We start from the raw sequence: 13,742 nt of genomic DNA, 5'->3' as shown, positions 1-13,742 counted from the left end.
CCCATTTTTTTTTTTTTTTTTGTAAATGAATTTTACCAACAGTGCCACTCACAAACACATGTTGTAAATCACTGATGTAAAAGTGGAAGAAATCATTGGGGAACATAATTATTACACTCTGCATATTATATTCAAGCTATTTGCACATAGAAAGTGCTAAAAAGAAGAAAAAATTTGACAGAAACCGTAAAAACTGAAAATGACACAAGATTGGAACTTTCAATTCGATACATATTTGGTTGGATGTTGCAACTTGTGTGTTGTGCTATATGCATGTAAGATGTGTAAGTTATATGGTTTTGCTAACCATAAAATTCCAATGCAATCATTATATGTATAATTGTAATTTGTGAAATGGTTTGATCTTCAAATAAATTGGAAATCCTTATTTGCTTTAACACTTGATAAGTAAATACAAGGCGTCATTAATTGTAATCCTAACCCATGTCAATGCACCCACTTGGTTTTTTCATATTCCATGTATTTATTCTTATTCACTCATAGTCTGCTTGTACTTCAAATCTTGTTTAAATCTTATGTTGAGGATGGGCACTCTGAACTATATTCTACATCGAAGAAGAGCTATAAAAAAACATCATATTTCATTGATTCTTTCCACTCAGATATGGATATTACCACATGAAAAAAAATATTTGATCTGGTGTTCTCTGTATCTGTGAAATATGAAAAATTAACTGTACTCACCAGTATTTATTTCCTATTTTGCAACAATCTCCTAACAATGTTAATTTGAAGCATGAATATCTGAGTTCAGAGACAATTTCGTTTGTGTGTTTTGTTTCTTTGACATCCCCTGAAGAAAATGTTTCCTTTCTGTATGTTAAGAACAAATGTGTGCAGATATATGTACAATTTTTCTTCATTTCTTTTTCATCACCAGGTTTGACATCCCCTGAAGAAAATGTTTCCTATCTGTACCGTATGTTTCAAGTTAAGAACAAATGTGAACAGATGTGCCTTCTACATGTTCTGCTTTTGAAATTTGAAGTATTCATTTCTTTTTTCTCTTTTGTTAAACAATTGTAGATACTTGAATATTGTCTTGAATATATTTGTTGTTTCTGCAAGAGCTAGACAAATAAAATCTTGTACAAATTTGTGAATATTTCATGTCCTGAACATTTGTCATTTCTTAGCAGAAACTTAACTAGTGAATTTTAAAGTGAAGGTCATGGAAATTGTAAAAATGTCTTAATTCTTGTGCAATTTAAGACAGTAACATTAGGGACTTTTCGATTTGCGTGGACGTGTGACTTCATTTTAAGGCACTGGTAGTCATGTGTGACTTTCTTAAAAGGAGGTCACACGTTGCTGTCCACATTCTCGTCGTGCAAATCAAAAAGTCCCTAGTAATAACTTGAACCAGAATCATCTTTCACAAGTCAAAGATCGGGTGAATCAATGCCTTGTTTTGGATATACATTTGAATATAGAGACCTTGCAATGATCATTGTAATTATAGCTATTCCAGGACTCGATTACTCACTGAACCACCAAAACCTATGGGATCTACCATGATAATGTTATACGTGAGTCATCCTTACGATGTCTACAGTAGGATTATATTACAACATCTTCCAGTGAGGAATAGGTCATTTTTACAAAATATCTAGTTGCTAATGGGTTAATTCACCCGAGACGTGAAGATAGTAGATTTGATATGTGAAGCTTGTGGATTTGGAGCCATCCCAAAGCACTTAGATCCATGTTGTTATCTTTTCTCAACCCTGATGTTGTAAATAGCAGTACCTTGCAGGCTTTGTTCCCTAAAATGCACTATACACTGACTGAATTTAACAAAAGACAAACGGATTTAAATTACTTATGTACTTGGGAAGGACACTTCAGCAAGCTTAATGAATGAACATTCCTAGATTACTTTTTCATGATACAGATACATCCTAAATGCACCATGAATATAACTGTACAATAAGATATTATTCAAGACTAACTGAAATCTTAAATTCAAAGAGGAAGCATATAACACAAAGATTGAATATAGAATAATAGTCGTAACTTACAAAAAATTCTGAACAACAAAAAAGAAAACTTGTATTTTTCAATGAAGGGAGGAGGGACAAGTCTAACTTATTTTATCCCTTACATCATCCACATCAAAGTTTTTTAGTACATCCAAATAGGCCAATGCTCTGGCAAGTTGACAGTCCTATAGGAGCTGGGACAAAACCAAAGAACAAGGAAAATTACAATTTTGTGATTCTCATTTTTTGTTTACGTTTCTATGTTTCTGGTAACATAAGGGACAACAAATGACAAAATACCTTGAGACTGGCCCACTCCAGCAGTACTTCGTGCTAAGAGGCAACAATTGCACACATGAATAGTCAATACACACATTGCACACTAATGCACACAATGAATACGAAGTGGCTGATCGGCAAATTTGACAGTAGACTTACAATTTGATTTTTCAAACTATTCTTTCTAACATCGGTAAATTGAAAAAATTGTATTTTACTGCTATTTACACGTAGGTGTCATCAATTGTCAATAAAGTACAGATTTTGCGTAAAATCAGTTCAGTTTTGTACAGTGGTGTTTGAAATGTTGAGAATCGATAGAGTAGTTTTTAATACACAGCCAGAGGATAAAGATTTATCATGGTTAGTAATTTGGTATTTGTGATGCACCAATTATCAAGTAAAAGGCAACATCACAAAGCTTAGTCTTCATCAGTTTCTCTCTTATTCTAAAACCAATGTGCTCAGACACACCAGGCATTTGGTATCAGCTTTACAATGTGTCTTTATAGTGGGAATCATGTCACATACTGTGGGTGGCAAATCCTACTCTAGAATCAATGAAAATGTAATACTTGCACTTTTCTTCTTGGACAATGAAAATGTACATTTTAAAGTTTGTCCCAGTGGAAGATAATAAAACAGAGAAAGAAAAAAGGTCAACATTTCATCATATCGAAAATTCATATACATGTATGATGAAGACGTATTAGAATCAAAAGGTAAGTAGCACAGAAGGTGTTAAAAATATTTAAAAAAACACAACACTTTGAGCTCATTTACAGGAAACATACACATACATGAAAATGAGCCACGCGGACAAGGTTGAAGGATTTTTTTTTTGTATTTAAAATATTTAAATCTTTTCTGAGTGCATGCTCCTAATTCTAATTCATACATAGAGTGGGTATATGGGTTAAACTCCTTTTCAAGTCTTAAATAAATTTGTAAACCAGCGATCAAATACATGGCATTTAGAATTAATATTTCCTATAGTGTCCTTTATGGTGTCTGGTAATTGTGTTAATGTGACCGCTATTTCTTTACCCATAAACCTGTATCAGCTGAACGAATAAAATGTGAAATGTTAAGATTTAGATCGCAAGTTATTTTATCCACATGTTTAAAGGGTAAATAAAAAACCAATGTTAATCAATACTCTTAAACTTGTACTATTTGTGCAAGTCCATTGTGTTACAGCATAAATTCATAAATACAAAGTTACCCGATATTGGGATTTTAAGTTGATACATCATTTGAAGAATGGATCTAACCAATTAAAACACTTCAATAATAATGGTAATAATAATATGTCAATTCTTTAAAGCAAAGCTTCTATAAAAATATACTCTACTCTGCTTAATGTATACCAAGCATCACATTATTACCCCGGCTGGAGCTGAGCAACCATAAGGCGCAAAAATGTTCAATGTGCCTGTTCGTTAATCTGTGACTACACATGTGACCAAGAAAGAGGGCAGATCCTAGCTATTTTATGCCATACAGTATGTTACCGAATACATTTAAGATTTTAGCCTACTAGAGTTTGTTTGTAATACAATATGAAGTAGAATGACATTTAATGTCGATTTATGTCCAGCACTCTACAATACTTGGCAATCTTGGCAGAAATTACCCCAAAACCTCAGACTTCCCCATGACCAGATAAATGAAACTCCCAAATATCCAACTATGGTCAGAAATAGCCACTACATTCCTTGGTCTACATTCAAAATATGTGACAAAATACCTGGCATGACCACATTATCTGCCATGTGTTTTTGTGAATTATACCACAACCCTCTGTTGATGCAAGTAACCAATGTTTGACATGGTGCAATGCAACTCATACTTATAACCTATACACAAAAGAGAGAGAGAGAGAGTCAGAGAGAGAGAGAGAGAGAGATAGATATTGTATACAGTATAAGAATTGCATTGATACTATTACACTCTGAAATACATTATTTGTATACCGCAGTTAGTATACCATTTTTACTAACCTAAATATAATAGCAGGCAACCAAATACTACCTAATTCTCTCCACTTCATACTATCATAATTCATGCTACAGCATTTAAAGCAGTCCTGAAATCACTTTGAGCAGCACAAGACTTCAGCCACTTCTGAACATTAGATGGCGCTCCACTGGCCAAGCCAGTCTGGTGCAACGCGCTCCAAACTGCGATGTCGGCCACCGTTGGGCCGCTACCGACGAGCCAAGCCCCCCTTCCCAGCGCAGAGTTGAGACCCCTGACACCGGCAGCTTTCTCCTTTGAGGTGCCGTTGAGCAATGTAGAGCTAGCCAGGTCCAGGAAGTTGTCAATGTTGGCCACGGTGATGATATCGTCGGAGGCATCATAGGCTGGGGTCAAGAGACGGCTCAGGTAGCGGAGGATGTTCACCTCCCCTTGGATAGGGGTCTGGGAGTTTGCCTGGATCTTCATCTCGGGACCTTGTGATACTGATGGAGAAGATGGTGAAGAATGCAAGATTATGGTAAACACAGGTATTGGACTGCAAACGGTGACGTGCTGATCACATCTAAATGTCTCCTAAAACCTATAAACAACTGTATACCATGATAGCTGACTGCTGGGCTGGCACAGATATCACATCTGTGTACTATGAATTTATATGAAATAAACTGGTTTCATCATTCAGTCATAACTTTAAAAATACAAAAAATATTCTCAACCTAATAAAAATTATGAAATACAAACAAATTATCAAGAATTTAATTACATATATTACAGAAGGGGATAAAAAAAAAAAGTTATCATATGGTGAGGGAGAATAGTAAGAGTTCAGCAATGACAAGTGCAAACATTTGTGTCAAAACAATGCTTTTAACTTTTGTTATCAGGTATTATTAATAGCAAGCCAAATGAATCAACATGGTATCCAACTGTTACAAAATTTTCATGGCATAAAATCATTGAATTACCACATGGAAATTTAGCAAGATATAACAGTTTCATGCCACAAAATGAGCGAATTACAACATTGAATTTTGGCAAGTCACTTGTGTCTTGCTGCAAAGGTGTCCAGCATTATAAATTCAAGATACATGTAGTTTCATAGAAAAAATGTTATGGGGTGTTTCACAAAGATCCGAAGTTGAACTTGTCTCTAAGTTGGACTTAACAATTATGGAAAGCCATTAGCATCTTTGAAAATATTTTGTAAAAGTTGTTTTAAAAGGCATGAAATGTTAATTCAAATCATTCATATTTTCTATTATCAAGGATATTTTAAGTTCTTAATGTGGAATTTATGAAAAGTTTAAATACTTGAATTTTCGCTTTTGAGTATTTTTTATTTTAAGGCTACAAATGGCTCTCCATAACTTGAAAGTTTGACCTAGGATCTTTGTGAAACACCCCCCTGGTTTTATAGTATTTAACCAGTCAGAGTTCAAGTTACCATTCTTCCAGATGAGGGTGATGGAGAGCTGAGCATCCATCCGCAGGAGAGGTTGACCACCATTTTGATTGAAGTAACCGATAAGTTTATCAGGAACAGAGGATATAGAGGAGTGCATGTGAACTTTTGTCAAGCATCTGAACTGCTGCTTCAGCTGCTCGTAGAGAACCAGTAGAGAGTAAGGAGGGTTGTTGGGGTTTGCATAGATGACGACATCATGGAGACCTCCGGACACCTAGACAAGAGAAGAAAGAGATTTCATCACAACACTGTAGAACAGAACTGATTTTATATTTGACTAGATCACAGATTCAACAAGATTAGTTCTGGTAAAAAATTAAAAATAAAATTCTCACAGAATGAAACGAAACTTACACTGAATGTTAAAAATTACAAATAAATGTCATTTGCCTAAAAAACTATTTTGGTAGAAAATGTATACCTTTTGGCTGAGAAATGAGCATAGAAAGATAAGGAAATCAAGGTAAGTAACCCTGACACCATTTGTGTAGTCCCAGTCCCATAATCCATATACATCTTTCTGTGTACAGTGCTTGTTACTTTACCAAGACTGGGCCAAATTTATTATGATTTTGATCGACTCCAGAACCTTGCAGTACACAGTACACACCAATACTTACATGCTACATTATCAACTTTTTTCTGATCCATTCCACACCTTTTCTTTTTACAATGCAATCGCATGACCAGAACTCAACTTTATCTTTAAATTATTACACTTGTGTGATGGATAAACAAGCAGCAAAAGCCAAGTCATGCAGAATCCTTTCAAAGTTGCAATTATCAAATAATCCCTGATAGAGGTCCATGGAATGATTAACCCCCAAGATAATTTCAACACAATATAAAGGAAAACACTTTTTATTTATTCAATGATCTCCTCCCCCCCCCCCCCCCAACTGCAAGAAAGCAACAATTATCTTCAATCCCTATGAGATGAAATGCGTACCAATTTTGAGGATGAGGGAGAAGCAGACGTGGAAGGAGCAGAAGTCTTGTCCTGTGCATTGGGTTGAATCTTGGTCGTCAATGCAGCTACTTCTGTTTCCATTGAGCGCAGATCTGTAAGGATGGCTTCCTGGCGACGTTCTAGCGCTGCAACAGCAGGGTCAACCTACATGGAATTAAAAAACAAATTTAAATACCTGACAGTGCCATAAAATCTGATTGTTTAGAATACAACAACAAAATTATAGCTCGACACGTTGCTTAGACCTAATTGAATTTCAACTGATAAATCTGAACACAAAGACAAGGCAATTTAGGTGATTAGTTTAAGGCACGACCTTGTACTACAAGGTCTCACATCCTCAGTGAGTTGGTCTAAGCTGTATAGGTTGAAGCAAGGAGATCATTAACTCCTCGGTTATGTTTCATGTAGCCTAGGCTACTTAGAAGTAGCCTAGGCCTATTCAACTCTCAGGTTATGTGAATAAATGCTGGTATTTAATGGTAGTATTCATAGTTTCATACTCCATATAGACTAAATCGTCATTAGGTCCTTCAAAAGTTCAGATACTGAGATAGGGAATTTGATTTAATGAACCGTCATTCACAACCGTTATTGAAATTGAAAAAATAAAAGTTCTAGCACTTCGTCTTCACTCCTTCAGCCTTCAGCTTCACTGCTATCATCAGCAAATTCAGTTCTTCGCTAATGCTTATCACACAAAACGAACTTAAAATCTCATATTCACCTCTCCACTATTTGTTTGCGATGAATTTCCCTGAATATTAGCCATCTTGAACATGCAGTCTGGAAGATCAATCTGTGTTTTGTCAAAATCGTAGAATGGTTTGAGCTTAAACATTCCAGAAGTGCCACTCATGGTTGTGGAATTCCGCTTCTCGTGTCGCGTCGATATGTTACTGCTAGCTAGTCTTCAGCAGCGGGTGCATGCATAAAGTGTATAGTGAAAGCAGTTCCTTTCCGCCACGTCGGTGATTCTCTCCCCCTAAACTCTGGGCGCAGTACCTGGATGTATTTCGCTAGCTCGGTCATGGACATTCACGTGTGAAAGAGAGTGACACTATTTTTCACTACGCTACGAGGGATGAACGTATCTAATTTCAAATTTCACGAATGAGTAGTGTTGCCAATTTTGTGTGTGATAAGATCGCACCCTATATACACATGCCAATCTTGTGCACGCGTTGAGTATAATATATTTTACAAATACATAAATAACAAACAAACTCCCAAACATAAACTAGCGTGAATAGTTTAAATAGTTTCATAGGCTCAGTGATTAAAGTGAAAACAAATGGATAAAAATAACAAACTAGTCAGGGGCAGGGGGGGGGGGGGGGGTGCAGGTCACGGTAATATATTTTACAACAGTTATAAGACCCTGTCTTTTCTATATTCATATAGGCCAACTTAATTATCATTCAACAAATGAATTTCATGAAGAATTTTTTTCATCATATGTCACCGTCATTTAAAATTTAATGGACATTTCTTCACATGCAAATTAGTCAGGCTAGCATCATGTATTTTATATCCACATGATCCGATTAAAACAACACAAGTACAAATTATATGCATACAATAATAAACGTTAAAATGAAACATCTTCAATTGACATTATACGTCTAATGTGGTGGGGAAAACAGAGGCCAATTAATGGCCTTCCCAAAGATGATAGCATTTACATAAAAAGTTTCTTAAATATACTAAAACAAGATAGAAATACAAAGATTAAAATGACACAAAACATTAACATATAGAATTGAACCAGCGAAACCCATAACAAAAAACAGAAAGAGGATTTATGTAAAAATAATCCTAGTTATACATATTCATTTACAAGATATTTCTTAAGCTTTCTTTTGAAAATTGACACTGTTGGGCATATTTGAAGTTGTTGAGGCAATTTGTTCCATAATTTTGGTCCGGTATATAAGTAATTGTTGTTCAGTGCATGAGAAGTAAGAATTGACAAAAAAAATTGGCAAAAAAAAAAAAGAAGGGGGAAAAAAGAAGGAAGAAAAAGGGAAAAGGTTTTTTTTTTTTGGTGCTAAAGAAAAAAAGAAAAAAATGTTCCTTCCAACCCCCCCCCCCCCCCCCCCCCCCCCCCCCCCCCTCCTTCTGAGCCACTGAACGAAATATCTGACGACGTAATTTTCTAGATTTCCGGGGCTAAAAATGAAAAAAAAAAAAAAACTGACCGTGATTAAATGCCTTAAAACCCCTGAGCTTCCCGGGGCTCTGCCCCCTGGATTTCACCTAGGGCCTAAAGTCAGGCACCTGGATGCTCATCTGACGGTAATTTAATGCCTAAAACCACTGGGTTCTTGGGGACTCCGCCCCCTGGACCCCAAACCAATTAGTGTCCTGCCAGTGTCACAAATATGCTCATCTGACCGTAATTAAATGCCTAAAACCCCTAGTTTCCGGGGCTCCACCCCTTCGACCCCACCAGGGGCCCTAAGAGGGCCCCTGCATGCTTATCTGACCGTTAGAAAATGCCTTAACCCCTGATCTTCTGGGGGCTCCGCCCCCTAGTCCCCACGCCAATTAGTGACATGCCAGTGTCACAAATAAGGTATAATTATGCTCATCTGACGTAATTTAATGCCTAAAACCACTGGTTTCTTGGGGACTCCGCCCCCTGGACCCCAAACCAATTAGTGTCCTGCCAGTGTCACAAATATGCTCATCTGACCGTAATTAAATGCCTAAAACCCCTAGTTTCCGGGGCTCCACCCCTTCGACCCCACCAGGGGCCCTAAGAGGGCCCCTGCATGCTTATCTGACCGTTAGAAAATGCCTTAAACCCCTGATCTTCTGGGGCTCCGCCCCCTAGTCCCCACGCCAATTAGTGACCTGCCAGTGTCACAAATAAGGTATAATTATGCTCATCTGACGTAATTAAATGCCTAAAGCCCTGAGCTCTCGGCGCTCTGCCCCTTGGACCCAACACCAATTTATGTCCTGCCAGTGTCACAAATAAGGTATCAAAATATGCTCATCTGACGGTTATTTAATGTATAAAACCCCTGAGCTTCTGAGGGCTCCAACTCTTGGACCCCACGCCAATTCGTGACCTGCTAGTGTCACAAATAAGGTATAAAATATTCTCATCTGACGATAATTTAATGTATAAAACCCCTGAGCAGGGGCTGCGATTCTTTTCATGACCGGGAGGGGGGGGGGGGGGGGGAGACGAAACTAAGAGGGACGGAGGAGCAGTGGCGTAGTGGCGTAGTGGGGGGTGAACAAATCCGCACCCCACTCTTACATGGTACATGCAGGCCCCGCGGGACGTTTTTCAAACTGGGGGTGGGGGTATTTTCGATCAGGTAGAGCAAAGCGAGCGAAGCAAGTGGAGAGTAAATTGGCGTGGGGTCCAAAGGCAAGGTCCTGGCGGGGGTCGAGAGGCGTAGCCCCATGAAGCTCAGGGGTTTTAGGCATTTAATAACGGTCAGATCAGCATCCATGGGCCCTCCTTAAAGCCCCTGGTGGGGTCCAGGGGGCAGAGCCCCCGTAAGCTCTGGGAAAAACCATGCCATCTCAGCAACATTTGTAAATCACTGGTATCGAGTTAAAAATAAACCAAGTTTGAATTTTATTTGGGGGCAACTAAGTCAGGCACCTGGATGCTCATCTGACGGTAATTTAATGCCTAAAACCACTGGGTTCTTGGGGACTCCGCCCCCTGGACCCCAAACCAATTAGTGTCCTGCCAGTGTCACAAATATGCTCATCTGACCGTAATTAAATGCCTAAAACCCCTAGTTTCCGGGGCTCCACCCCTTCGACCCCACCAGGGGCCCTAAGAGGGCCCCTGCATGCTTATCTGACCGTTAGAAAATGCCTTAAACCCCTGATCTTCTGGGGGCTCCGCCCCCTAGTCCCCACGCCAATTAGTGACCTGCCAGTGTCACAAATAAGGTATAATTATGCTCATCTGACGTAATTTAATGCCTAAAACCACTGGGTTCTTGGGGACTCCGCCCCCTGGACCCCAAACCAATTAGTGTCCTGCCAGTGTCACAAATATGCTCATCTGACCGTAATTAAATGCCTAAAACCCCTAGTTTCCGGGGCTCCACCCCTTCGACCCCACCAGGGGCCCTAAGAGGGCCCCTGCATGCTTATCTGACCGTTAGAAAATGCCTTAAACCCCTGATCTTCTGGGGCTCCGCCCCCTAGTCCCCACGCCAATTAGTGACCTGCCAGTGTCACAAATAAGGTATAATTATGCTCATCTGACGTAATTAAATGCCTAAAGCCCTGAGCTCTCGGCGCTCTGCCCCTTGGACCCAACACCAATTTATGTCCTGCCAGTGTCACAAATAAGGTATCAAAATATGCTCATCTGACGGTTATTTAATGTATAAAACCCCTGAGCTTCTGAGGGCTCCAACTCTTGGACCCCACGCCAATTCGTGACCTGCTAGTGTCACAAATAAGGTATAAAATATTCTCATCTGACGATAATTTAATGTATAAAACCCCTGAGCAGGGGCTGCGATTCTTTTCATGACCGGGAGGGGGGGGGGGGGGGGGAGACGAAACTAAGAGGGACGGAGGAGCAGTGGCGTAGTGGCGTAGTGGGGGGTGAACAAATCCGCACCCCACTCTTACATGGTACATGCAGGCCCCGCGGGACGTTTTTCAAACTGGGGGTGGGGGTATTTTCGATCAGGTAGAGCAAAGCGAGCGAAGCAAGTGGAGAGTAAATTGGCGTGGGGTCCAAAGGCAAGGCCCTGGCGGGGGTCGAGAGGCGTAGCCCCATGAAGCTCAGGGGTTTTAGGCATTTAATAACGGTCAGATCAGCATCCATGGGCCCTCCTTAAAGCCCCTGGTGGGGTCCAGGGGGCAGAGCCCCCGTAAGCTCTGGGAAAAACCATGCCATCTCAGCAACATTTGTAAATCACTGGTATCGAGTTAAAAATAAACCAAGTTTGAATTTTATTTGGGGGCAACTACCCCCCCCCCCCCCCATCATAACGTCTGGGCGAGGAAACATAGTGACGAGATGGGTGAAGGTGACGAAAGTGACAAATTACATTCCTTAGCAAAACAATGGTATAAAAACGAGCAATATACCTTTTTCACACTTCACTTTTCTTGAATATTTACTGTACACGTTGAAGAATATTATGCAAGCGAGCGTAGCTCCCTATAGCGAGAAGATTTTTGCATTCGATTTGTCTAAACGCTGCACTCTTGGGCCCTCCGGAGCCTAAAAGTTTGTTGCAGTCTTTTAGTCAGTATTTGCTATAAAATTATTTTTTCTCACTTTTTCTCACGTGTCCCCCCCCCCCCCCGTCCCCCGGGATCGCTGCCCCTACCCCTGAGCTCCTGGGGGCTCCGCACCCTGAACCCAACAGTCCTGCCAGTGTCACAGGTATCAAACTATGCTCATCTGACCGTAATTTATTGCCCCAAACCCCTGAGCTTCCGGGGGCTTCGCCCCTTGGACCCCACGTCAATTCGTGACCTGCCAGTGTATTAAATAAGGTAGCAAAATATGCTCATCGGACGGTAATTAAATGTATAAAACACCTGAGCTTCTGGGGGCTCCGCCCCCTGGACCCCACACCAATTTGTGGCTTGCCAGTCAAAATATGCTCATCTAACAGTAATTAAATGCCTATACCCCCTGAACTTCTGGGGGCTCCACTCCTTGACCCCCGCCGAGAAACGTTCAGCGGGGCCTGCATGTTAGAGTGGGGTGATGGGGAATTTTTTTTTTGTCTACCCCTCCCCCCCCCCAAACCTTTTTGCCACTGCCGGTGTCACCATTACGTACCAATATTTGGCTCGCATAATTTTAAATTTGGCCCTCCCCCTACTAAATCCTGGATCTGCGCCTGTATAGTTACTCTTCATCAAGTCACGTGAGTCCCCGTCGATGATCACCTATTTAAAACGTACACAGTGACCAACACAAGACAGGGGGGGGGGGGGGGGAGAAAATAGGGGTGCAATTAATAAGGTCTCACTCCTTAATTGTAATTACAAACGAACTTTCATTTACCAACATGTCTTTGTGGAAATACAATTTAACTGGCATCCACGTTCTATAGGATTACTAATATTCTTGTAAAAATCTATGGCAGATTTTATTAAACAATGACATATAAATGTCGCTATATATTCAAGATTATCTTTTTTCCGTAATACATATTGCATTCTTTCATATGTCACATTCTTCCTTCTTCTTTTTCTTCAGTTGTTATTCAATGAATGCCAATGTTTTTTTATAATCTTGATTCATGTTTTCTTGTATTGTACACTTTTGTTGTATACTATAGATAGGCCTAATGTTAGTCTTCGGATTTTTGTCATGTTTAGGTATTTTTTCCTTTTTTAACAATACAACCGAAATTGAGTTGAATTAATTTAAATTATACTTTCCCAACTGAGGGGAGAGTGGGAGACTATATTTATTGCATGCATTTACGCAGAAAAGGTACATAGTGTGACCATGTGAAAAGCCCCGGGTGAAGAGTGCAGAAAATGCATCCGTAATACATATTGCATAATGTCACATTCTATCTTCTTCTTTTTCCTACATATTGCATAGTTTATCAGTACTATCTCGTCAAGAAGAAGAAGAAGATGCATTGACTTGTCAAACAATCATACATGACGGTGAGTGGTGACCTAGCTCTTTATACTCATCAAATTGGCAATTTCATACATTGTTGCACTTTAAACGGGCTATCTTTACCTCCGTGACTTAGTGAAAAATAGCTTCACCCGTCATTCATGAGAGAAACCATGCGAGCTGCGCTGAGACTCACCGACGCGATACAACGTAACTCTACATGTTGGTGAAACAAGACCGCTGATTGGTTGATTTAGCGGGAAGGCTACGGCTGGTTCCTGTATCTTTATGGTCTCAAAAGCACGTAGTAATGGCACGAATCCAAAACTAAAAAGTTCACCTTATAAAGCTATTACATAGTTTATTAGTACTATCTCGTCAAAATTTGCGAAGTTGTAGATAAAATGGAACAAAACTCAAAGTTCTCTACGATGATGTACTTGGAAT

The 13,742-nt window shown here is 39.6% G+C and overlaps 1 protein-coding gene and 1 long non-coding RNA gene across 2 annotated transcripts; both read right to left on the bottom strand.

Annotated features, from left to right (window-relative positions):
* Positions 1 to 900: 900 nt before the first annotated feature.
* LOC115923446 lies at positions 901 to 2,626 on the bottom strand. The gene is made up of 2 exons (XR_004063889.1): positions 1,459 to 2,626; positions 901 to 1,426 (listed from the first exon to the last, which is right to left on the bottom strand). It is a non-coding gene; the product is annotated as an uncharacterized LOC115923446 (long non-coding RNA).
* Positions 2,627 to 3,107: 481 nt separating this feature from the next.
* On the bottom strand, positions 3,108 to 7,806 carry LOC575132 (aminoacyl tRNA synthase complex-interacting multifunctional protein 2). The gene is made up of 4 exons (XM_775551.5): positions 7,428 to 7,806; positions 6,680 to 6,844; positions 5,710 to 5,944; positions 3,108 to 4,747 (listed from the first exon to the last, which is right to left on the bottom strand). Exons 1-4 carry the CDS (start codon positions 7,557 to 7,559, stop codon positions 4,347 to 4,349), a joined length of 933 nt encoding a protein of 310 aa, XP_780644.1. The 5' UTR covers positions 7,560 to 7,806; the 3' UTR covers positions 3,108 to 4,346.
* Between the last annotated feature and the right edge of the window lie 5,936 nt (positions 7,807 to 13,742).

The sequence above is a fragment of the Strongylocentrotus purpuratus genome, unplaced genomic scaffold, assembly GCF_000002235.5.
Source record: "Strongylocentrotus purpuratus isolate Spur 01 unplaced genomic scaffold, Spur_5.0 spur5_scaffold_14, whole genome shotgun sequence".
Taxonomy (NCBI): domain Eukaryota; kingdom Metazoa; phylum Echinodermata; class Echinoidea; order Camarodonta; family Strongylocentrotidae; genus Strongylocentrotus; species Strongylocentrotus purpuratus.
The sequence above is the reverse complement of the archived record's forward strand: the minus strand, read 5'-3'. Positions and strand labels throughout refer to the sequence as shown.